This window comes from Pseudochaenichthys georgianus, chromosome 1 (genome assembly GCF_902827115.2).
Source record: "Pseudochaenichthys georgianus chromosome 1, fPseGeo1.2, whole genome shotgun sequence".
In the NCBI taxonomy this organism is placed as follows: Eukaryota; Metazoa; Chordata; class Actinopteri; order Perciformes; family Channichthyidae; genus Pseudochaenichthys; species Pseudochaenichthys georgianus.
The window spans coordinates 5,862,441-5,884,373 of NC_047503.1; the positions used below are offsets into that span (position 1 = coordinate 5,862,441).

General features: G+C 43.5%; 1 protein-coding gene across 4 annotated transcripts in view; it reads left to right on the forward strand.

Annotated features, from left to right (window-relative positions):
- rptor (regulatory associated protein of MTOR, complex 1) overlaps positions 1–12,404 on the forward strand; it is a 244,166-nt gene extending 231,762 nt beyond the window's left edge. For all 4 annotated transcript variants that reach the window (XM_034105423.1, XM_034074665.1, XM_034080365.1 and 1 more), the window contains 6 exons: positions 5,186–5,292; positions 6,627–6,754; positions 8,560–8,646; positions 8,740–8,856; positions 8,986–9,115; positions 9,955–12,404. In XM_034105423.1, coding sequence (XP_033961314.1) covers positions 5,186–5,292; positions 6,627–6,754; positions 8,560–8,646; positions 8,740–8,856; positions 8,986–9,115; positions 9,955–10,023 — 638 coding nt within the window. In that variant the 3' untranslated portion in view covers positions 10,024–12,404. The remainder of the gene's footprint in view (positions 1–5,185; positions 5,293–6,626; positions 6,755–8,559; positions 8,647–8,739; positions 8,857–8,985; positions 9,116–9,954) is intronic.
- The last annotated feature ends 9,529 nt before the right edge of the window (positions 12,405–21,933 follow it).

Consider the following 21,933-nt stretch of genomic DNA (forward strand, 5'->3'; position numbering starts at 1 on the left):
AACAATATGGCCCTGGCCTGGGATCCGGTTTTGGTCTAAATTCTTTAATAGCATGACAGTTTAATCGTTTTGGGTTTGAAAGTTGCCGGCAGGTGCTGTGTAGGTCTTAAAATAACTTTCCACTTGTTCCAGAAGGTTTTCCTCTGCCTAGTGTTACTGAGTCTAAGCGTGCCCGGCCCGTTTTTGGTTGCGTTTCCACTTAGCGTAGTACCGGCTAGCGGGTACTATTTCACAGTTTGTCTGGCCCCATAAAATCGAGGTTCTTAGCGGGCCAACAACCAGGCTGAGTCGGGCTGAGCATGCTAAACTAGAGAGAGAATCGCTGGCAAGGGGGCTACAACTACAACAAGATGGACATATTTGACCGTGATTTAATTGTAACACACGTTTCTAAATGATACCGAAGTAACAACACACTGATACCGGTTAGTACAACCATGAATTCATGCCTTGACAAGTCTGCAGACAGACGGCGAAAAACCTTTTAAAATGCGTGTTTTCTGAATGGAGATCGGCTAAGCTAACGTTATATATGCTCCGACCGTCCACACTCACAACAACGGCCCGCAGACATAAATAAAGCAGCGACTGTATTCTCCATGACACAGGCAGTCTGTGGTTTGTACTTGTTTAGCTTCTGTCTAGTTTCTGAGGAGCTGTGAGCTCTGAGTGCTAACCGCTAACGGCTGATGTTGTTTTTATGTGGTTCGCATTGAAGATGACGTCACGGCTCCGCCTACACTGCGTTACTATAGTAACTGCCCCAGCAACAAGGCCTAACTATACCGTAGTAAGCCGAGCGAGGCCCTGCAATGGAAATGCGCCATAAGTTCAAAGAAAACCTTTACTTAAGGGACATACAGATGTTGTTCTGCTTTTGAATTTGACTCTGCATTTCCACTTCAGTACAGCATAGCTCTACTCAACTTGACCTGCTCTTGACTCTGGTTTCCTTTTATTAACAATTAGATTGTACCTGGTACAGCTTTGGTTTCACCTCAGTTAAGGTTTCAAGCAAGCTTTTTACGTTACAGCAGTTTTGCTCTAGCGATCAGCTGAAAATGCCGCCTACACCTGGCAGCTTCTATCTGCATCAAAAATCGAAATAGACAAATGAACTTGTTCCAAAAACTGAGTCAAGTCAAGACGAGCATTGATTTGTAAATGAGGCATTAGACGGTAATGTTCTATATTCTCACAATTGGAACTTCTCCGGTCCGTAAAGTGGCCTGCTATACATTCAGTAACAGTTTCAAGTTCTTGGAATCTCCTATGCAAAATGATGGAAGATCGTCTCCTGTCCAAAATAATCAGCTCGAGGGCCAATGTCCTGTAGGTTGGGCTTCATTTCACAGAGTAGGGTGCATCCCCTCCCAGAACCTCAGGCCGGTCTGTAACGGTGAGACACATTCTAAAGCCGAGAAGTCTCCCTGCCAGTCAGAGTGCTCCGTCACTGTCTCCGAGAGGCACAGGCTGGGGCAGGTCCCTGTAATCCTGCAGCAGTCTCTAACCCTAGCCCTGGAAGAACTCTTCAAAGCATCACGATGAAGGAAGAGACAACCAAGAAGTCCTCAACACTGGTTTAATGAGCTGCAGTGTGTCGGAGAGCTTCTCCATCACCAGATAGGATAGCGCAGAAAAACAATGCAGGACACGATGCCTTCTCCAGAGATTAAGAAAGGGGAGTGGAACAAAGATATGTATGCAAAGAAATAGATAAGTATATCACTAATTAGGTTCGAGTGTCTCGGCACACTGGCACAGGAACAGGATGATGTAAGAAGATGTTAAAGATTCAACCAGGGGGGAAACACTCTGAGAACCTTTGATCTGAAGCAGGGAGGGAAAGAGAGGAGGCTGAGAGAGAGAATGAACATCGAAGCTATCTTTACCTCTGTAAGGAGATGTACAGCTGAGGGAACATTGCCCACATGTCCGTCCTTCTCACATATCTATTCTCCATGTCCGTATTGATTTCTGTGTGGGTAACTAGGACCCACGAAGGTTCCCTCTAAGGCAGAATTGTATCCCGTTCTGAGCAGCTGAGGGTTGACCGCGTGCAATAGAAACTGAAAGGTTGGGTTTACGGTTTCAGATGCTTGAGTTCTGACCCCTAAACTCTGAGAAAACTGTTTCGATTGTCGTCAGGGAGTCGTTGTTCGCCGAGAGGGGAGAAGGAAAAAGGACTGAGGGAAATATTTAGGATTAAGGGAGTTTGGGTTGAGAGGAAGTGGATGAAAGGAGAACAAGAGGACTGGAAAGATATCACGATGCAAGTGCTGCATTCTCCTTTAAATTGAGACCGGTCTTGACGGTCCAGAGGGTAAGATTGATAGGTTGTTTGACAGAAATTGAATATAATATACAATAACTGTGTTCTTTATTAGTGTATAACCACCTGTAACTAAGAATTGTTGCATGTCTTTGGACTAAATCGAGCTCTTCATTCCTACACAGGTTAGAATTAGGGTTATGTTAGGGTCCGGCATTATGGACAGCCATGTTTCTACAGTAGCCCAGAATGGACAAACCAACCACCAAGAAAAGAAGGGAACGATTGTGACCTGGCCTCTTGTGTGGGCTCCCGGCAAGTCGATCTGGCAAAGAGTCCACCGAGTTTCGATATCATGGGCCAGTAAACCTGCCGACAAACAGAAACAAACGGAACTTAACATGGCGAAGGTCATCAGAGCATTAGCAGTGCTTAAAATGATCAGTAAAGCATGCACACTTGTCTGTGTGTTTGGGAACCTTCCGTTCTCCACCCCTCTCATTGTAACCCAGATGTGCTCACCACAGAGCGGCGAGCCTCTAAGGGAATGCCTCCACTCTTCTAACAGCCTCGGAAATGAGCCGGCGTCAGGCGCGTGCGGCTGTGAAGGCGTCACTGACTGAGCACAGTTCTGTGAAGTGGTTTTCCCTTCGTGCTCCCCCCCCCCCACATGTACACACGCTACAGGCAGTGTGACGCCTGAGCCGGCAGGATGACGTCACTGTGGAAGATCTGAAGCTTTCCTTTGGGAACTGGGGTTTCCTGACAACCTAAGCCAAGTAGAACAGTCGGAAGCAGAGACGGCTCCTTGGAAGAAAGTTCAGCTCTGTCACAACTCTGAGAGGAGGTGAGCCGGGGGAGAGGATCAAATGATGCCACGGGTGCCTTTTGTTCTGCCATTCTCCATCGTTCTGTTTCCACATTAAAGTACTGTAAAAGGATCCAATGAGGATTAAAATATGCTGATAAAGATTGACGCGAATATATAAAGCAAGGTCGTGAAATAGGTGGGTGCGATGTTTATCGATTGTGAACAAATCATGAGGAGGAAGTGACTAAGAGAGAAAGTGGAGGAGGAAATGAAGCATGGCGTCAAAGATTCAAGAGGAGAGGAAAGGATGCTGTTTCTGTGGCGTCTGTGATAATAAGAGCATCCTTGTGAGAGAAAGACCTACCAGCCTCTATTCTCCCATTGTCCTTCACCACATTCACTTCGGTTTCCAAAATAGCATGTTCGCTTTCTGTTTCAAGGCTTTTAGGAAATGTGGTTCTGAGATACATTTTTACAAATGTGTAGCAACTAGGATCCAACAGACGTTTTTTTCGGACAAATAATTTAAAGTCAAGGTCCACTTGGTTACCTCTGACAAAGCATTCACTATTCTTCCACACATGAACTGCAGCTTCCGGCTCTGGAGCAAGCTAATTAGTGCATAACATGTATTTATTATTTATTTTCTTGTTACCATGGCTTTCAAAATGTTGAAGGTTGCCTTATTGCAGAATTGTGTGAACTCAGCTAGACGTAGCTCAACTGACCCTTAGCAACAAGCGAAAAGTGGTGGAGGCGTTGACTTAGCCACAGTAACGTCAACCATTTTGTTTTAGACTTTAGCTCTAAAGCCTTGAGGTATCCATGTGACTGTCTCCATTTTGTTTTTTTGGAGCCTGAATGTCAGCAAGAGGAGTGGGGGCCAGCAAAGCAAAGGACATGCTAATTGTAGCTCAGCAAACCAGACAATATATCAGATATTTGCATTGAACATTTTTGAAAAAGCCACAAAGGCTTCATGCACCAGTCACTCAAAGGGTCTGCACCATTCATTTAGATTAGGGTTCAGCATTAATACAATTTAACGGGTGAGTCCCCCCCCCCTGTACACTGGTCAGGAATTGTGAATGTGGCTATAGAGATCAAAACCGTGTTTTGCAGAAGAAGAAGAAACATGTGTTCTGCTGTAAAGTTGTGCATATTATCATAATATTCTTAAAAGATAAACTTGCTTTTGGAACCGGCTTTAAAGGGCCCTAATATGCTTTGTATGGGCGGTGGAATATAGGTTGTTGTGCATTGAAATGGTCTGCGAAGGCTAAGATCCCTGTGTTCCCTCCAGAGGGCAAGATGTGATGAATCATAACAATGATGCAAGCTTTCAGAGCATTAAGCCCTTCACTGGGAGCGAGCGGACCTCCAGGCTGCCGCCTCTCAGCACGCAGAGAGAGGGTGGTCCCGCTGTGACATGAGGGTCCTGCTGTCTTCAGCTTCTTGCCTCCTCACTTTCTCACTTGAGTGCCGTTTGAGTCATCTAAGCCAGAATCTGCTGACAGGCTCTGATCCCGGGTCACCGTCTGCATCTCCCGTTACGTGAAGGATGCTACGCCATGCTTCCATCTGCATGACATTTCTAAACATGTGGAACTTTGATCAGAAACACAAACTCGGTGACAATGAGTCATATAACTCGTATACATTGAAAACAGTTATGTATTATTGCTCATGCACCTGCTGTCTACAGAAAACTATGGTTCTGCTCAAGCCTCTGTGGCTGATATCAGTCACACGCTGGTGCTGAAGCTGTTTCTCTAACCCGTCATTGGACTTGCTACATGCGGCAGCCGGAGCCCCTGAAACCTCCACAGACTGCGTGTTGTGGTCAGGGGGACCACACACGCTCTGTGTGTGTAACAGCTGGGTGTGTGTGTGTGTGTGTGTGAGGGTTCACTTAGAAATCAAATTAACTCAAAACCCGTCAATTAAAACTGCAGTTCACATAGTGTACAGATTATATTCACTTATTTAATATAGATAATATTAATGTTATTTATACTCGGATACTTGGCACCAGTCAGTCAGTCAGTCTTTCTTTCTTTCTTTCTTTCTTTCTTTCTAACCGCTCTGGTCCCGCTCTGTAGGTGCGGGCATGGTGGTGGACTGGGAGCAGGACACGGGACTCCTGATGACCTCCGGAGACGTGCGAGTGGTCCGGATCTGGGACACGGACAGGGAGATGAAGGTCCAGGTACTGAGAGTGTGTCTGTCACAGAGAATACAGCTGGACGCATGTCCCTTTAGCAACTCGTGAGAGTAATACACTTGGCTCTGAAGACCTTTGTTTTGACTGATCTATTCTGTAAATCAGCAGAAAGGTATCTTTAGTTAAATCACTTCCCAGTTCAAACACAAGTGTAGCCCTTATTATGATCATTAGGGTTTAAAGAGCTCCCTCTCCATTCTGTCAACTGAGCCGGGATTGGGGGCGGGTCTTGAACAAACCAAAAGTGTGCACGCTCTACGGGCCCAGATATGTTGTGCTGGAGAGGCAGGCTTGGGAATCTATTTATTAAATAGAAAAATGAAGTATATCTAGTTGATATCTAGTGATTTCCACTTAAATATAGTAAATATCTTCTAAAAAGTCTGGAATTTCACATTTGAAACGGTGAAGGAGCCCTGTATTCACACGTGTACTAATGTGCACGGCTTACAGTATACTCGTGCTGTTGTGTGTCAGTAAGCTGATGGAAGTCTGTGGAAGAGTCGGCACCATCAGTGTGTTTGTCTTTGTTTATACACACGTACTGACCGTGTGCTAATCAGTGCTGATGGATGCACGGTGTGCAGGTAGAGCCTGTGGCTGCAGAGGCCAGCGCTCTGCAGATCACATGATGGACCACCTCACAGAAGCTTCAGGCTGGAGCAACACGAGAACGGCTACAGTTCTCTATCATATAGACGGTTCAGCCACACGAGGCCGACAGGGAAACGCAGATAACGATAACGGGTCCCAAGGTGGGTAGATCTGCGGAAACGCTCTGGGGGGCCAACCGGCTCCTCTGTGTGTACGCCCTATACGATCATTTCTTGATAACGATGACGCAATAGCCCCGCCTCTCCCCACCTCTCCTGCTCACCCCCACGTCACCCGCGTCATTGCTGATGTGTTTCGCCAACAACAACAACAGTTTTCCGAGTGTTTCGAGCCAGGTCCCGGTATCTCGCAGGACAGTGCACCCAGCAGGTGCCTCCAGCAGACCCCCCCCCCGCACGGCAGAGTTTCCGTTAGCCGCAATCTAAAATTCTCCGGTCAAAATGTCGCTTATTGTTTCGGTGTCCTTTGACACTCAGGCAATCATATCATTAGCTAGATCTGATGGATATGGACATGAACGCTAGTGAAGTCTAATCGGACAGGAGAGAGGGATCAGAGATCAGCTGCTGCTGCTGACGGAGAAAAAGAGCCCTGCCATGTTGGAGGAGTCTGGGACCTTTCATAACTGCTCGTACATGTTATGCGTAGGAAAATGCAGCGTTTGAATCTTGAATGTGATGGGGGTGTTTGTGTGTATCCACTAGGACATCCCCACTGGGGCGGACAGCTGTGTGACCAGCCTGTCCTGCGACTCGCAGCGCTCCCTAGTGGTGGCCGGGCTGGGGGACGGGTCGGTGCGCCTGTTCGACCGCAGGATGGGTCCCAACGACTGGTAACACTCTCTTTCTGATTTACTGTGGAGTACTCGTACTCAAATGAAATGATGAGGACAAGTTCTCGGCCCCTTTACAATCAACTGTGTCAAAATCTAAATGTTTTCGTTATTATTATTATCAAACCCATTATTGTTATTATTATTTATTTTTTAATCATAACCATTATTATTATTATTATTATAAATATGCATATGAATAGTTATTTAGTTTGAAACTTATTTGTTTAATAATCATTTTTGGCTGTTTTTTTATAACTATTTATTGATTACTATGTTTGTTTTGGGGTTTTCTACATTTTATTTCTTAAAAAAAAATTCTGTTTTCATTCACGTTTAAAAAAACAAAAAGCTGTAAGATTTAAAGCATAAATAAATGAGTGTAGTGTTATAAAATAATCATTTAAAAAACCCTCTTTCTGTTTTAATACGAGCTCAATGTGCTCATCATTTAGTTATATTCAGTTTAATATCTCCTTGCATTATTTAAATACTTTTAAGAACACACACACAGCAGTTTCTGTGGGCATAAACTCCCACACAGTGCTACATTATTCACTTCTCTAATCCATACTTATTATATATAGTGTGCTGTAAATCTCCCTGTTAATGGACCCTGGTGGCCCCCCATCCCCCCAGGTGGTTCAACATTATTTTAATCTCAGTCCCGTAGGGGAAAACAAAGCAGTTAAACAATGAAGAGGCCCATCAATCTTTAAGTAACCTCTCCTCAGGCGGGAAGTTGCATCTTCCAGCAGCTGTGTCGATCGGTCCAGAGGACGGATCACTCAGGGGAAGTTCGAACACTCAGGATGGAATGTTGCATGTGAAGGCGTTTACACGTCCTTACTTTAATCTAAAAGTAGCAAATTGTTGTGAATGTTCGTGTTCCTTCAATGTTAGTGAGATCAAATGCACTTCCTGTCCCACCTGTAGGCAGGATGTATTTGACCGACTGTGATAGTGCATTGTGGGTATTCAGGTACTGAGTTCTAAAAAGATATTTGCAGGATGTGTTCCCTGCAGGAGACTCTTGCTTTCTCCGTGTACGATCCCATGGTGCCACCTAGTGGGCGTTCACTCTTAATGCATGTCCAGCAGAAGGAACAGGGCTTCAGACTGCGGTTTTGGATTCTCTTTAGTTGTTTTACATACGAATATAATCCCAAATCCACATGAACATGAGAGGAAGATCTTAACATAACAGGGTCAAACACTGTTTAAATTACATTCTAAAATAATACACAATTATTCCAAAATTAAACTTTTTAAAACATTTTTCTTTCAAATCTTTATATTGAGTTTGCAGATATGGCAGAATCGGTCAATCTAATCCAGAACTAACAATGCGTCTGTGACGGCAGAAAAACTAAGAAGAAGAGCCAACCAATTCATAGTCACCCACACACAAAGAAGAACAAAGTTAAAATAAATAAATACATGTAATGAGAACACATTTTAACAGTATTCCTACAGTATAGGAATTATCTTAAGATTTGAACCAGACCTTTTATTTTGTTATCATTGCCTCTCCTGCGTATCACAGCAACAAATACAACTTTAGTTGGTGCGTGTTGCGCTGTTATCAGGACTATTACCACAGGACGGTCGAAGAAGTGTGGCATTCAACTGGACCGTGTGTGTTGTGTGTGTGTGTGTGTGTGTGGTGTGTGTGTGTGTAGGTGTGTGTGTGTGTTGGGTGTGTGTGGTGTGTGTGTGTGTGTGTGTGTGTGGTGTGTTGGTGTGTGTCGTGTGTGTGTGTGTGTGTGGTGTGTGTGTGTGTGTGTGTGTGTGTGTGTGTGCAGCCGCGTGATGACCTACAGGGAGCACGGAGCCTGGGTGGTCAAAGCTCATCTGCAGAAGGAGACAGACGGACATATTATCAGTGTCAGGTATGCCGTTATGTCCTCATGTAACATTTCATGCAGACGTTCCAGTTGAACTCTTGTTGCCTGTACTGACCCCCCCCCCCCCCCCCCCCCCAGTGTTAACGGAGACGTCCGGTTCTTCGAGCCACGGTCACCGGACTCGGTCAACGTACTGCAGACAGTGAAGGGGTTAACGGCGCTGGACATCCACCCCCAGGCCAACCTGTTCGCCTGGTGAGTGTGTTGGTGCACATGCAGGGTCACTAAGTTCAACATCGTTAATGTGTGTGTGTACTTTACTTGACGTCCAGTGTTACACACAGCCGATGTTTGAAGTGATGTTGTGTCTCCCCTTCTCTCCAGCGGGTCGATGAACCAGTTCATAGCCGTGTACAACGCTAACGGAGACGTGATCAGCAACATTAAATACTACGACGGCTTCATGGGGCAGAGGATCGGGGCCATCAGCTGTCTAGCCTTCCATCCTCACTGGGTAAATAACACCGCATGGCAGGGAGCTTCAAACATTTCAAAGTTTGGGTAGTAATGTATAACGAATTATATTTTGAAAATGTGTATTATGTGTTGGAAAGTCTTAATGTATAGTACAGAGTAGCTCAAGGGGAAAGACCACTTTCCTTTGTTGTTGTTGTAATAATGTTTAGGGCTTAAAAGCCAAATGTCACGAAACTAAAAATATATGAAAAATGTAGAATTATTTGTGTTAATGGTTTATTGATTTGATCTGTTTATTTCACAAATAACCAATATTTCTAGAAAACTACTGAGTCAAGAGTTCAAACACAAGAGCGCTCTCCCACTGCAAACAGGCCCTGTATGTAGATACAAAGTAATTATGGATATTTATATATATTTTTTTTAAACTAAATCACAACTACCATTTCCTAATCTATGACATTTATAACTTGACTTGTTTTTTTCATTCTTTTATTCTTTTTATGGAAATGGTAGAAAAAAATTGGAAGTGGAGGATTCAGGTGGAGTCTATATTAAATCGTCACACATGTGCAAAGTACCACGCACACACAGCATCTATACTGTATATATGTAGGGAGCGGTGTGGGGGTCCGATGCCTTTCTCAAAGGCACCTCGGAAGTGCCCAGGAGGGACACTGGTACCTTTTAAAGTGTGAGTCCACACTCGTACTTGGTTGGTTCCTGGGAGGTGAACCAGCGACCCTCTGCTTCCCAAGTGAACTCCCTCGGGCCAGAGTCTCGACATATGTTGTTTTCTTCAGTCCACACTTTACCCTCTGCTCAGTCTTTGTGAACGCACACACATTAATAATAATCTTCCCTCTCTCCACTCAGCCCCACTTGGCGGTCGGCAGCAACGACTACTACATGTCCATCTACTCAGCAGAGAAGAGGCTCAGATAACACACCAGCATTCACCCCCCCCCCCCCCAACAACCCAAAACAACCCCCCCATATGACTTCCTACCCTGAGCCTCGAGCTCAAGGATGTAAATGACGTTTTTTGTTGTACATATGCAATTACCACCCTGAATGTTCTAGTGATGGCTGCTGACAAAAACTCGATATATCTATACAGATATTATTATTCTCACTGTTTATTCATATTCTTATTATGAAGCTAATGATTGTAGACTTGGCTGTGCTGAGGAGTGTGTATATTTAAATAGCGTATACAGAAGAATAGAGGTTCTATTTTAAAAGGAGTGGTACCCCCCCTCCCTGGCGCACAGCGAGCATCATTACCTGAACCACCTGTGGACCGCGGAGGTGGTGGGGGGGTCACCCAGAGGATAACACACTGTTCAAAGACCTTCACTGGGGCAGGAAACACAAGAGTGGCCCTACGCTGGACCCCGGTGTGTTTATACATTCATTTTAATGTCCGTCTCAGAGCCGCAGCACTCGGAGCGAGACGTTTGCAGGGACGGACCAGAGAGGGAGGACGCTGCTCCCCCCCGACCACCAGGCGGACGCGACGAGTGTCTGTGTGTTAAAGTGTATTTTAGCACAGATGTGCCCCACAGTGGGTCCTCATAGCCTTGGACTTAAAAAAAAGATGCCTGCTCCCGTGCCACAGCTCTCCTTCTTGCTTCCTTGACCCCAGCGTGCCAAACATAATCATATTTTCCATGCAAGCTCCTTTTTTTCTGGGGGGTGTTTTTTGTTGTTTTACTGTTTTTGTTGTTTTAAGGTCTCGCCTGTAAAAAGGGAAATCCTTTATTGGCCCCAGGATGATACATACGCTCATTGGAGCTCAGTGAGAGGCGTTGGTTCTAAGCACCCAGTCCGCCAGCTAGCCTGCGGTACCCGCCCTGCAAAGCAATAAAAACCCTCCCATGATTCTGCCTCAAGCTCCTCCCCAAAACCTAGAACCCCCCCCCCAGCATTGAAGGTGCCACGGTATAGCAATACAAACACACCCACTTCCAGGTTCCGCTAACTTTTCGTTGACTCATCATCAATCAGAGGAGGTATCACCCCATCTACTCACAGTGACAGGAAATATGTCAATGTAATTTATATTCCTGTGACTGATTAAACTTTCTGCTAATCTCATGTCCACATGTGGAATCAAAAGATGGCAGGAGAAACCCTTCAAGTATTTCTTTTGACCTGAACACTGGTCTCAAATCCCTTCTTTTTTGTAAATGTTGACCCTGGATCTAACTGCTGGGCAGCTTTACAAACGGTTAACACAACCTTCTCGCACACGGCTCTGTGGGCTTGGAGATCTTTATGTTAAGTGACTCATCCGCCCCCCGTATAGATCATGTTTTATTTTGATAGAGCGTTGTTTTTTTTCCCCATCTTTAGTTTTGATTTAGATTTTACTGCCAGGCTTTGTTTGGTTTGATTGTGTAAAGCAAAGTTGGACACAAAAAACGAGTTGCATGTTAATCTGTCAGAGCTTTAACTGCGTACCTGAACATGCTCACTTTTTCTGTGAGCCTCCTCAAACCCATGTCGAGCACCTGCGAACCGGTCCAGTGTCTCAGCGTGACGGACAGGTGAACTCGGTCACATGACCGGCTGCAGAGATCTTGGACATTGTTGTCACTTAGGTGCTGTTCAATAAGCCTCCTCTCTTGTTAGAAGGTAGACCCTTGTTTTGTTTTCCATGCAGTATCACCATCGACGGTCTTCCTCTGTGGGGCTGCAGCTTTGCTCATTTCACTTTTTTTTTTATTCAATCTTTTTTTTTCTTCTGTTTTGTAATTTGTATGTTTTTAATTCTGCTGACATTTTGTTTGCCTTACCCTCAGTGAGGTGGAGGGGAGAATACAGCCTTACCCTCACACACTCATATGTAAATCTTTCCTCGCTATTCCTGCCTTTCATTGTAAACCACACCCCAACAGCTGCCCCCTCCCTCCTTTCTTTCCTGCCACGTCCAAATCACCCCTCTGCATCAGCCGTTTCCCAGGAGAAGGAACGGACTTGTGGAACAGAACAGGAACACACACCAACCGTTTTGACTGCAGTCACATTAGTCCCCCCGTCACTGAGCTCTTGGACTCTGCGTGGGTATCTCACCCTTCTTCACCGCGACTCACTCAACCAACTACACTGTATTTTGGCATCGGCCCATGTTGCTCAGAATCACATTCATCTCTAAGTATCCTGCTTTGAGTTTAAGATTTTAGATCTGGAGAAAAAGAAAGACTTATACAAAGTAGTAAAGGAAAAATGAAAACAATCAGGTTTGTCTCTGTGAACATACAGTAGACTGCTTTGCTGACTGGTTTATGAGACAGGAGATGAAATAAACCAAATACAACACCGTTTTGTGTCCTTTCATGCCATTAAAACAATCATCTCTGTTCCTCTTATATTATAGTCTGTTGTAAAAAAAATATTCATGGACCGTTGTTGTGCTCTGTGTAAAGCCATGAGAGAAATACAGTGTCAACATCTTTCAGCTGATCACGTGCACCCAGCATGCTAGCTGGCAAGTTGGCTCACTGTACCTGAATGTAGCCAGTTAGCTTAAAGGTGGGGTAGGTAAATTTGAGAAACCGGCTCGAGATCGCTAGAATTTGAAAATACACAACCGGAGAAAATCTGCCACTTCCTCACAGAGCCCCTCCTCCAACACACACAAACGTGCACATGACCAATGAGGGCACGAGATAAGTTTGTGCCCAGATGGAAGGCTGACAGGCTGGTATGCCATCCAATCCGATTGGTTGTACTTTTTACAGTATTACGGCTTCCACAGATGACATTTTTTAATGGATTTTTTGTCAAAGCACTTAAGATATTCATTGCTATCGGGATGTTAAGAGCATTCCATGGAATATAACAAAAGTGTATCTCGAGCCGGTTTCTGAAACGTACCTACCCCACCTTTAAGCAACCAACACTCGTAATTCTAAATCAACCAACTGCTCCAATTATTAATAACTGACTGACTTCCTCCTTTTACTAATGTTAACCGTGTTAAACATGTTACCTCACTATCCAGCTAATTTGCTTGGTTTGATCGTGAGTCAGGATGAATTACTCAGTTGTAAAGGGAAGAGACAGTGTTAGCGGTAGCAGCTAGCTAGTTAAATGTTCTATGTCTTCCTATGAAAAAGACATTGTAGCAGTTAGCTGTAGTCTCACGGCATTTCGTGTTATAGTGACGAAATGAATCTATTGATTCGTGTTCAACACGATTTCGCCATTTTTTTCGTGTCACACAGAACGATTTTAAAAGCAATGTAAATAACAGTGGTGAACTGTGTCCATCACAACTGGACCTTCTGTAGACAAACCAACCCCCTGCCGCGGCATTATAATGTCCGTCTTTTCAGCTGAATTGTCTTGAAAAGGGTACTCACAACAATTCCGCAACAACTTCATCTTCAGCTGTTGCACTTGTCATTTCAACGTTAAAAACAATAAAATGGCATGTAATTGCTTCGTCGCATTCGTTCTAGATCCTCTGTCTCGAGCCAGTTAAACTAGCGGGCCTTCTATAGTACCCTGGAACCCGAGGGAAACTCTGAAAGAATACGCCCATTGGCTACAAATCAATATATGATTGTTTGATCAAATTGTCAGCCAAACGTACGCTCTCATTCAGTGCAACAGCCAGGGCATTCTATAAGGATGTAGAATACCTTGGTTGAAGGTATTCCTACCCAGAGACCCAGAACAAGACTGATTGGTTGCTTTCTTTTCTAACACAAAACCACTGAAATGCGTAGTGTATGTAGCCGAGAAGGACAAACAAATCAACGTAACACTGTAAATATTACAGATCAACAACACAGATTTTATTTATATAATTAAATCGATTTTTTTGTTTGTTTTATCTGAGTGTTCCAGTGTATTCTCTGAATACCTTGAAGGCCCTGACGGTTCACCACTGGTAAATACAAATTAGAAGGAAAAACAAGAAAAAAATACAGATTTCAGTATTCTGAACAGAACGATTTTAGAAGCATTAGGCGCTTTCACACCAAGTACTTAGCCGTACTTAGTTCCCTGTACTTAGTTCATCAGAACTCTTAAGTTCTAATCAGGCGCGTCGCCTGGCCCCGGATGTTTTTTTCTTGTAGCCCCGGACAATTCTCCCTCAATACTATAATACATGTGACGACCCCTCCCCCCTTCTGCCTGGCTGTCCTCTGGCAGGTACTGGGAGTGTCGTCCTGTTTGTGCCCGCCCATCTAGAGGTGGATCCTCAAGAAGGTATAAAGGTTGCCCAGCTGCAAGGATCAGTCTCTGATTCTGATCCTGGCATGCTGCAGCAACCTCAGCCCACAGCCTGTTAGGTTTGATGCACCCTCCAACATGCTTCAACACCCTTCCACACACCCACACAACTAACAGTCTGATTCTTACGTACACTATTTATCAGAGGTGTTTTTCTTTAACCTGTTAAATAAACAGATATTTGGCATTTAACTCTGTGTTGCCTCCCTAATTGTTCCAGCCTTAAGCCTTAGGGAAGGTTGTAACAAGTGGGGGCTCGTCCGGGATAATTTCCGGTGCTGGATAAAGGGCATGGTGACCTATTTCAGTCGGGGAGTGTTCACACAGCTGGTTGGTTGACTCTGAGTTTTGTAGGGGAAAATAGGTCAGGTTGGTCTTACTCACAGTTGTTTTTCTGTAAGCTATGTTTTCCGGTATTGCGGTTTTGTGTTAAAGGCTGTCAAATGTTTGGAACCCTTATTCCTTTTAGGTATAAGCAATGAGAGACACAAGCTATCTCCATTGAACCTTTTTTTGTTATTTTTGTGTAGTAAGTGGCTAGAGCATTTGCTCGGGTGCACTCCATGACTGCCTAGGTGATTTTCAATTGCTGAGAATTAACCGGGTCACTGGGCTTTTGTGCTTAAAATCCTCCCACAATTCTACACTAGGGTTGAGTGAGTCAGTAAGCATTTGGTAAGGTAGTTAGCCAGAGGAGTGGGGTCTCCATATGTAAAGCTGTCTTTCACTATCAGTTACTGCTGGAAAAACCTTGCCTTGGTCGGTAAACAGTTAAATGGCTTCTATTGAAGATTTTGTTGTGTCCCCAAATGAGGATGTGTTGGGTACTTATAAAAAAAAGATCAGCTTTTGAGAGTGGCTGACCATTACGGTCTTGAACTTCCCAAAAAGTTGAATAAAGAGTTGTTGGTAGAAATAAAGGCACAGTTAGTGGAAAAAATGGTTTTGTCTGTCTTTCTGGGGCCTACCTCCCAACGTCAATTGAGTCAGGTAATGTTTCAGGTGTGGTTCCAGTCCTGTCTGGACTTGGGATTGGACTATCATTTAAAGAACAGAAAGAGCTTCTAATGCTACACTTGGAACATGATGTGGAGGTAGAAAAGTTGAGACAAAATGCCCGTCTTCAGGAAGCGGAGATGGCTCAAGTTCAGGTTAGACAAAAACTAGACTTGGAGCGCTATAGATTGGAGCTGATGAGTGAAGGTAAGCTTCCATCTGAGACTAGGAGAGCTGCAGAGACTGTAGGTTAGGTTCCTGCAAATGAAGCATTTGTTGTTGCTGTTAATTTGAGGATAGTTCCGAGGTTCAACGAAAAGGACCCAGACATTTGCTTTGTGTTATTTGAGCGTCTAGCAGAGGCACAAGACTGGTCTGATGTTGAGCGCACCCTTCTGCTTCAGTGCGTCTTCACTGGAAAGGCCCAGGAGGCTTTCGCTGCCATGACTGCTGAAGGCAATTACCAGTTGGTGAAAGCTGCTGTACTTTGGGCATTTGAGTTAGTACCTGAAGCATATCGACAGCGCTTTAGGTTACTCAGAAAAGAGAAGCAGTCACACATGGAGTTTGCTCGTAATTTAACCACTAGTTTGAACCGTTGGTGTGTTTCCTCACAAGTTAAAACTCTGGAAGATCTGCAGGAGCTTATCTTGCTTGAGCAATTCAAAAGTACCTTGCCTGACCGTGTTGTTACCTACATTAATGAGCAGAAAGTAAACAGAGTTTCAGAGGCAGCCAAGCTGGCAGATGAGTTTACTCTGACCCATAAAGTGTTTTTTGGCGACAGCCGTGGTCGTGGAGATGCGGGATACAAAGAGAGTAGTGAGGGGGCTCACTACAGTGAAGGTGTTGCAGAAGGAAAAGATACATTTCCAGTTAGGATTGACCGTGGGAATCGCGGTAAGTTTGACCCCAATCGTATCTGTAATTACTGTTTTAATAAAGGACACTGGAGAAATGATTGTCCTGAGTGGAAGAGAAAGTCCAGGCCTGGGGCTGTGTCAGCAAAAGCGCCTGGGGCTGTGGCATTGTTACGTGCAGTGGAAAGGGAAAGTGCCATTGCGGCTGTGCGGAAACACACTCAGTCCTCTTTATCTGAATCGGTAATTCAGGCTCCTGTTAGTGAGCATGAGGAGATAGACCCTGGTTATAAAGCTTTTGTGTCTGATGGTTTTGTTTCACTGGTCTGGAGTAAAGAGAAGGTTCCGGTAAAGATATTAAGGGACTCAGGGGTGTTGGACTTGTTTATTGTTGGTTCTGTGTTACCTTTCTCTCCTAAGACAGACACCGGTTCCAGTGTTGAGGTCCGGGGGATGGGATTAACCGTCTTCTCTGCTCCACAGCATAAACTGACATTAGTCTCCAGTCTGCTGCAAGGGGAAGTGGTCATGGGGGTGCGTCCTTCTCTGCCTATGGGGGGCATACAGATCATCTTGGGAAATGACCTGGCTGGTGATCGGGTATGGCCTGGGTCTCCAATCTCCCAGGTAGAAGGTGCGAAGTTCCCCAAAACCCCTTCTGTGATGCCTGCCACCGGCGCAGTAACACGTGCTGCCAGCCGTAATGTTTGTGACCTTACAAAAGATAAGAAAAAATTATCTGTATTTCCTGTGCCTACAGTTTCCTTTGCCTTTGTCTTGTAGCGACCTTGGGAATGAGCAAAATAACGATCCCACCCTTCAGGCTCTGTACAGACAAGTTCTACCGGATGAAATGTTGAGTCATGTAACTGAGCCACAGCGAACAGAATTAGTTGATCTAATCAAACGCCTTATACGTTGGTGTCTCTTCCTCCACCCTTTTCATCTGGACATTAGAAATGTCAAAGGTGTGGATAATACAGTGGCTGATGCCATGTCCAGGGCTATAACCTCTTAGGTTAACTAGTGTTTTTCTTCCTGCAAGGGTGTCTGTTTTTTCTGTTTGCCCTTTCTTAAAATGCTTCTTAGGTACCAAAGTTGCTGAGGGGTTGAGCTAGATGCTACAGATGTGCTTGCAGGTTGTATGAACATTTCAAGATTAACCTTGTTTTGTCTATTGTGTTTTGTGTCTGTGATTTTGTGCCCCAGGTTGGAGGATCCTAGTGGGTCCTCCATTTTAAGGGAGGGGGTGTGACGACCCCTCCCCCCTTCTGCCTGATCAGTCTCTGATTCTGATCCTGGCATTTCCCGTGTTCAGTGAATGCAACAGAGGCAAGACACCAGATCAATCACCAGAGAGTTGCATGGAAATAAACGTGTCTTATTGGCTGACAGGTACCTATCCTGTGACTATGTTTAAACCGTCAGTCGGACATTTTGAAGATGGACATAGGGCAAGGCAAGTTTATTTATATAGCACTTTTCAACACAAGGCAATTCAAAGTGCTTTACAAAAAATGAAAGACATTAAGCATTAAAAAAGAAAAGCTAATAAAATAAACATTAAAAGAAAAAATACATGGATAAAAGTTACAGTGCAGTTTAAGATATGAATAGTTCAATTAAAAGCAGCGACAAAAAGAAAAGTCTTCAGCCTGGATTTAAAAGTAGTCAGAGTTGCAGCGCACCTGCAGGTTTCTGGGAGTTTGTTCCAGATGTTTGGAGCATAATAACTGAACGCTGCTTCTCCATGTTTAGTTCTGACTCTGGGGACAGAAAGCTGACCAGTCCCTGAAGACCTGAGAGATCTGGATGGTTCATAATTTAGCAGGAGGTCAGTAATGTATTTTGGGCCTAAACCATTCAGTGCTTTATAAACCAGCAGCAATATTTTTTAAATCTATTCTTTGACACACAGGAAGCCAGTGTAAAGACTTCAGAACTGGAGTGATGTGATCCACTTTCTTAGTGTCAGTGAGGACTCGAGCAGCGGCGTTCTGAATCAGCTGCAGCTTTCTAATAGATTTTTTAGTGAGACCTGTGAAGACACCATTGCAGTAGTCGTTTCTACTGAAGATAAAAGCATGGACAAGTTTTTCCAAATCCTGCTGTGACATTAGTCTTTTAATCCTAGATATATTCTTTAGGTGATAGTAGGCTGATTTAGTAACTGTTTTAATGTGACTGTTGAAACTCAGGTCAGAGTCCATGACTACACCTAGGTTTCTGGCTGTATCTGTTGTTTTGAACATTGCACACTGAAGCTCAGCGCTAACTTTTATACGTTCTGACTTGGCTCCAAAAACCATTACCTCAGTTTTATCTTTGTTTAATTGGAGAAAGTTCTGACACATCCAGTCATTGATTTGTTCAATGCACTTACTCAGTGTTTGAATTGGAGCATAGTCTCCTGGTGAAATTGTTACGTAAATGTGTGTGTCATCTGCATAGCTATGGTAACTTATTTTGTTGTTCTTCATTATCTGAGCCAGTGGTAGCATGTAGATGTTAAAGACAAGAGGCCCCGAGATGGAGCTTTGAGGAACCCCACAAGTCATATTTGTCAGATGTGTATTTACCTATAGAAACAAAGTTGTGTCTGTCCTTTAAGTAGGATTTAAACCAATTTAGAACTATTTCCGAAAGTCCCACCCAGTTTTCTAGTCGGTCGAGTAATATGCTGTGGTCAACAGTGTCAAACACAGCACTGAGATCTAATAATACTAACACTGAAATGCTGCCACTGTCTGTGTTGGATGTGGTGGATGTCATTAAAGACCTTTACAAGAGCAGTCTCAGTGCTGTGGTTTGGACGAAAGCCTCACACATCAAAACAGTTATTTAAATGCAAGAAATTACTCAACTGTTGAAAAACAACTTTTTCAATGATTTTACCTAGAAATGGGAGGTTTGATATGGGCCTGTAATTGTTCATTACTGAAGCATCTAGATTATTATTTTTTAAGAGCGGTTTAATGACTGCAGTTTTCAGGGCCTGTGGAAAAATACCTGAGTGAAGAGATTTGTTTACTATATGAAGTAGTTCTGAGGCCATGCAAGGCAAAACATCTTTGAAAAATCCTGTTGGAATAATATCAAGGCAGCAGGAGGAGGATTTCAGAAGTTGTATAATGTCCTCTAGGTTTTTATCATTAATCTGATGGAATTGTGTCATGATGTCTGAATTGATGTTAAGTGGACACAGAGACAACACATTTGCTGTTCCTGATGCAGAGGCACTGACTGCTTGTCTGATTTTCTGAATTGTGTCAGTGAAAAAGGAGGCAAAATCATTGCATGCCCTGGTGGATAGAGATTCAGAGGCTACTGACACTGGGGGGTTAGTTAGTCCATCGACGGTAGCAAACAAGGCACGTGCGTTGTTTTTGTTTTTGGTAATGATGTCGGAGAAGAATGATTGTCGTGCGTTTCAATTCCAAATTATAAACGCCAAGTCTCTCTTTATAAATGTCAAAGTGAACCTGTAGATTTGTCTATAGATATTTAGGAACAGAGCTCGAGAGGAGCCCTTTCAGCTGAAGGGCCACATATTCAAAATAATCAAAGTTTCCATACGATGTCTTCCTGCATTGAAGGGAATCATTGAACAGAATAGCAACTCCACCCTCTTTCTTATGCATTCTTTCCTGACTCATAAAACTAAAGTTGAAAAACAATTCTTAAAAAAGACGACAATTCTCAAGTGGTGGCTCACACAACAACCCCAGAGCCACCACTTGCGCCAGGTAAACAAGGTATGTAAATGTCAGTAAACTTCAAAGTTATACAAACATGTAAGCAAAGCAATACATTACAGGTACGTTGTTGACGTTACTTTGAATCGCTTGGGTAAGCTAAACCGTAGAAGAAGAAGTTAAACTTTAAACATCCATGACTTAAACACTTTATCCAGGATAAAAGCTACATAGCTGCACCTGCAAGGTGAATACAGCTGGTAAAAGAAAAAGTGTTTGAATGCATACATTAACAGGTTTATGATATCACCAGTGGCGTTTCTATATGTACAAAAGTGGTGGGGCACAAAAAACTCATGTCTAAATATAAGCTTCTGCAGAGAGGTTCATGGCTGGTGAGGCACTGGCACTGACTCTTCAGGTTTACAAATATTATATTTTGACCTAAATCAAAATATAATATTTTCAAAAGCTTTTTTTGTCTGATGCTTCAATTAATTTTAAACAGACAGTTCAACAGAAGGATACCCAAAACATGTAATTTTATCATTTAAATATTGAATTGTTCTCTCTTAGTAAGATCCCATTTTCAATAAAATTGCAGTCTTACCTTGACTTGAAGATGAAGTCCATTTGCCTATCCTTCTGGACACAAATCTCTATTACTTTTTTGTAAAAGTCCTCCTTATCTTCTTGTAGTTTCAAAAGTCTATCATAAATCTAATCTAATCAATAGATTTATGATTCGAAAATTATAAAAGTAGGGTAGACATGTGGATATTAACCGGCTGAACAAAGCGTGCATTTATCGAACAGGTTTGTTTCCCACAGATCTTATTTTGAGCTATTTTCTAAAATCCTATGGAGAAATCTCATTGCTTTTAGGTCGAGGGAAGCCATGCGCAGCTTACTTCCGGGTTTTAGGACACCTCACTGCAGCTCTCTCGTCTCCTCTTCACACACCACACTTTTCGCGGCACACGTACTTACAGCCAATCAGCTCTGAATTATGTGAGATGACGTATGGTGGGGATGGCAGCTCTATGCCCCTCTGGTCATTATTTTTTTGCCACACACATTAAATAGGACAATACTCTGAGCATGCGCAGTGTAGTTTTTACAGTCACCATTGACTTAAACAGGGAGAGGGAGGGGCAGGATCGGGTTTTGTCCCACATGGCTCTAAACAGCTCAATAGGCACACACTGACAGTGTGTGCCTATTGAGCAGTGTGACACTGTAGACACTAATTAGAAGAACACAGACTAAAACAGCAATGTACAGACAAATCAGATGATTAAACATGATCTTAAAATATATTTTTTTATTTATTTTTTGCATTTTTTTTGTAATCATTATTTTTAATACTTTCTGCTGACACTAGGTGGGGCTGTGCCCCACCTGCCCCTAATGACCAGTCGCCACTGGATATCACTGCCCCGTCTAAGACACGATCTGACTTTAATTATTGAGTGTTTCGTCAACTTAATGTGTTGCTTAAAATAATACTTCTGCATACAGTATGTGACACTGAGTGTTGTACGGCCAGATACGGCTCAGCTGACTCAGATAAGAAAATATATGATTACCATGGAGATCTAGCCTGCTAAAAAGAGAACCAGCTTCGTAGGACCGGAAAGCCGGAGTTTTCCCTGAATTTAGCCGGCTAAGCGAAAATCGTAGTATACCCCCCTGATCTCTCTGCGAATTGAAAGTACTTATTGCCTGAGATCGCATGCTGTGATTTTATTAAATGTGCCAAGTGCTAGGACTGTCTTATGGAAGAAAGCTTTTTAGATGTGCAGCTCCACTAACATGGAACCGTCTGCAAAAAGAATGGAAAATTACCAAGCTAGTACCACTACATGTTTTTAAAGCTTGGTGGGATGCTACACAATCAAATGCTGTTGGTACATGTGGATAGATATGTTGTTCTGTTATGTTTTTATGTCTTCATGTGGAACCTACTGCTGCAGGTCTCCCTTGAAAAAGACATCATTGATATCAATGGGATTTTACCTGGATAAATAAAGGTATTGAATTGTATGTCCAAT